Source organism: Mandrillus leucophaeus, unplaced genomic scaffold (assembly GCF_000951045.1).
Source record: "Mandrillus leucophaeus isolate KB7577 unplaced genomic scaffold, Mleu.le_1.0 Scaffold898, whole genome shotgun sequence".
Lineage (NCBI taxonomy): Eukaryota > Metazoa > Chordata > Mammalia > Primates > Cercopithecidae > Mandrillus > Mandrillus leucophaeus.
The window spans coordinates 212,107-216,046 of NW_012109785.1; the positions used below are offsets into that span (position 1 = coordinate 212,107).

At 58.9% G+C, this 3,940-nt stretch overlaps 1 protein-coding gene across 6 annotated transcripts in view; it reads left to right on the top strand.

Annotated features, from left to right (window-relative positions):
- Positions 1-3,315, top strand: part of ANKMY1 (ankyrin repeat and MYND domain containing 1) — an 82,419-nt gene extending 79,104 nt beyond the window's left edge. For all 6 annotated transcript variants that reach the window (XM_011969529.1, XM_011969533.1, XM_011969534.1 and 3 more), the window contains 2 exons: positions 1,622-1,782; positions 3,082-3,315. In XM_011969529.1, coding sequence (XP_011824919.1) covers positions 1,622-1,782; positions 3,082-3,128 — 208 coding nt within the window. In that variant the 3' untranslated portion in view covers positions 3,129-3,315. The remainder of the gene's footprint in view (positions 1-1,621; positions 1,783-3,081) is intronic.
- The last annotated feature ends 625 nt before the right edge of the window (positions 3,316-3,940 follow it).

The window sequence follows — 3,940 nt, forward strand, 5'->3', positions numbered from 1 at the left end:
AAGAGAATAGAAATAATACATTTCATATACTCTGCCCACAATAGAATTTAATTAGAAATGACTAACAGAAGGACATTTGGGAAACTCACATAAAATAACACATGTCTAAATAACAAGTTTAAGAAGAACCCAAAAGGGAAATTTGAAGCACCTTGAAATGAATTAAAAAGAAGACACAACACAGGTGGAGCAGCAGACTGAAGAGTGAAGCCCCTCCCTGGAGCCCGTGGACTGCCCTGCGCCTCCAGGTCTACGCTCCGCCTCCAGGTCTACGCTCCGCCTCCAGGTCTACGCTCTGCTCTGTGTCCTCGCACTCTCTATGGAGCCATCGAAGGCTTGGTTCCCCCATCTGCCTCCCCGGTAGTGCAGGCGGGCACCACAGGGAGGGCCCAAGGAGGTGGCATCTGTAGTGGCGGCCCCCACCCTGCTATGTGGGTACTAATGCGGGACCCTCTTTCGTACAGTGGAGCTGATCCCCAGCCACAGGATGAAGAAGAAGGGCCCCAGCCTGCCCAAGGGCCTGGATGTGAAGGAGCAGGGGCAGTAAGTGTGTCTGCGGGCTGGGTTCTTTCCAGGATGGCAGCCTGTGTTTGGACAGTGCTGCTGTGCCTGGCCTGACCACCTCATCCCGGGACAGCCTCTGCCATCTGATACCCAAGTGGCATGGCCTCCTCCCGGAAGTCCTGCTGGCAGGCTCTGGGCTTCAGCCAAGATGAGGTGCAGATGATGCACCCTGCAGATGAGGGTGCAGAGTCACAGGGCACACTCATGGAGCTGCCCTGGGCTGCTCCCAGTGGGTCAGAGAGGGGTTCCATGTCCTGCAGGAGGGTGGCCACCTCCCGTCCCAGAGACAGCCGCTGAGTGGGGTTTGAGCCCAGGCTCTGCTTCTGCAAGATGTCCTGTGGAGGCTTGCCTGGCCTGCTGGCTGTGCGACAGAGCCTGCATACCTGCACCTCCTTGCCCCTCCCTCCACCACTGGCCTCTCCTTGGAGTCTCAACACTGTACTCACTCTGCTGTTCCAGAACAGTCTCTTTACATGCCTGTTTCTCCTCTGGGATGAGAGGGCAGGAACCAGGCCCTGTTCTTATGGGCGTCCCCACCTCATAAACCCTGAGCCACCCAGCGAGGTGATGGAGAGGGGACTGGTGCAGGACAGGGAGGGGTTTCTCCTCCTAAAGCAGAGGAGACTGGTGCTTTGAGGCTCACCCCAAAGGCAGGTTCCATGCCCTGCCCCCGAAGAGTCACTTCTCCCATGCCACAGTGTACCACAGACATTTCCCTATGTGCCTAGGAGTTCCCCACCATCGTTGTGTTTATGGCACCATGGCGGTCTCCTGAATGGATGTGCATTCACTTAACCAGCCCTTACTGGTGGGCAGAGGTGGTTCCCAGAGCTCGGCATGTGTTGGTTTGCTATTCTAAATGTTGCTGTGCTGAACATCCACAGGACGGGGACTTGGGGGCTTTTGTCTGTGTGTGAAGGCTGCCCAACACGGGACAGTGCGGGACGGTGGGGACTAGCCCAGGAGCTCAGGGCCAGGCACAGCTCCCAGGCAGCGGCTGTTTGTGGGGAAGCGGGTTCCGGAGTGGCCACCTGCTGACTGTGAGGCTCTGTTGCAGAATTCCCTTCTTCAAGTTCTGCTACCAGTGTGGCCGCTCCATCGGGGTCCGCCTCTTGCCCTGCCCTCGCTGCTACGGGATCCTGACCTGCAGCAAGTACTGCAAGACCAAGGCCTGGAACGAGTTCCACAAGAAGGACTGCGGGGACCTGGTGGCCATCGGTAGGTCGGCCCTCAGGTTGGGAGGCAAGGGGTCCGCTGCTGCTGAGGGCGAAGGCGCAGACCTGGGGTGCTGGTGAGGGGCGCCTTCATTTCCCGAAATCTCTCCAGATTCAGGCCACTTTTCCAACATTTCCAGATGGGCCTGTTGGGCATCAGGGGGCCACTGAGGCAGCCTGGCTCTTCCTCACCTACTGTGGCAGCATGATGCTTGTCCTCGCCCTGGAAGGGGATACACCCCATCCCTGCAGAGCTGGAACATGGACCCCTGGGGGCTCTGTGGACCCGTGGGAGCTTCACTGAACTCCTGGGGGCTCTGCTGACATCTGGGGGCTTCACTGACACCTGGGGGCTCTGCTGGACACCAGTGCCTCTGGACCACAGGGCAGTTGGCCTTGGGGCTCCTTCAGGAAATTTCCTCCCAGCCTGCCGTCTCAGATGTCAGTCGTAGTGTGGACATCAACAGGTGTCTGCTTCTAGAAACACCGGCTCTGCTGCGCTCCCCTCCTCCCCTCCTTGGTGTGACCAGGGTCTGGAGCCTCGAGGGCGGCGGGCATTGCTGAGGCTCGTGTGTGAGGCTGTGCAGTGGTGACCGCTCTACTGGGACCTGGCTGGGTTCCCAGCCTGGTGGGGATAGGAGTGGGTCTGGGAAAGCCCCTGTCCTTGGACCTGTACCCTGAAGCGAATGGCTGCTAATCTCCTTCCCCACTATAAAATGGGGCTTTATATATATATATTTTTTCTTTTGAGGTGGAGTCTTACTGTGTCACCAAGTCTGGAGTGCAGTGGCGTGATCTCCGCTCACTGCAACCTCTGCCTCCCAGGTTCCAGCGATTCTCCTGCCTCAGCCTCCCCAGTAGCTGGGACTACAGGCGCGTGCCACCACGTCTGGCTAATTTTTTGTATTTTTAGTACAGACGGGGTCTCACCATGTTAGCCAGGATGGTCTCGATCTCCTGACCTTGTGATCCACCCACCTCGGCCTCCCAAAGTGCTGGGATTACAGGTGTGAGCCCCTGCTCCCGGCCAATGGGGCTTTTAATAACAGGCACCCTCGGTGGGGTCGCAGCTCCTTGGCTTGTAGACTCCAGGATGGGACTTGGTGGGTCTGGCGGGCCCCTCTTTGAAGAGTTACTGCAGATAGCCCTCAGGCCTCGCTGCATCTGGTCTCCTTGCCTGCAAAAGCGCTAGACAGAGCACAGTCCTCAGCCGCCCCACACAGCCTGAGTTCTGGAGCCAGGCCTGGGGGGAGGCCAGCTCCAGCCCCCTCTTCCGCCTCCCCCTTACCTTTTCCTCCTCCAGTGACACAACTGGAGGAAGTTTCCAGGAGGAGAGAAGAATCTCAGTGAAGCAGCAGCTGCACGTCCGAGGCTTGGGGAGGACCCAGGACTGTGTGGGTTTCTTACCTGCCTGAGGCACCTCGGGGAATCTTCCAGCCTACTGCACGCATTTCTGCAGCTTTGGGGCCATGCTTTGTAGCCGTGTCTCCCTTGCGACCTCACAATAAATTGGCTCCACAGGGTGTTTTTGACAGTCTGTGCTGTGCTCTGCCCCTCGCGGGGCAGTCCCAGAGCTTTTGTGGAGCCTGTGCTTGCCTCTGCCCTTGGCTTTGATCTTACCTGGCCTCCCATGGGGCCTGGCCTGGGCCGTCGTGATGGACCAGGCAGGCGAGGGTCAGGACTCGGAGCCTGCTGCAGAGATGGCGTGGGGGCAACTCCTGGGTCTCTGGGGCTTGTTCTGGGACCTTGCTAGGAGCCCGTGGCAGCAGGCTCCACTCCCTGCTCAGGTGCCCATGGGTGCAAGGCTCCTACTGGGGTCTGCGGTGCTCATTTGTTCCCCGTGCACTTATGGAGTGTCTGCTGTGTGCTGAGTGTTCTGAAGATGACGGTGTTTGTGGAAATCACTGGGGCTGAGAGGAAGGAGGGCCTGGAGCAAATGACAGGGAGCAGTGCTGCCTTCGAGGGTCACCCGCGTGGAAATTCATGGAGAGGGCAGGGGAGGGTGCACCGCATGGGGCGGACCTGGAAGAGGACAACAGCATCCCCGGGGACAAGGGGACAGTGTCCAGGGGTGAGGACGATGGGGGTTTGCTGCTGAGGGCAGAAGAGCTGGGAGTGTAGGGGGTGGGAGCCTGTGCTGGGGCTGGAGCCAAGCAGGTGAG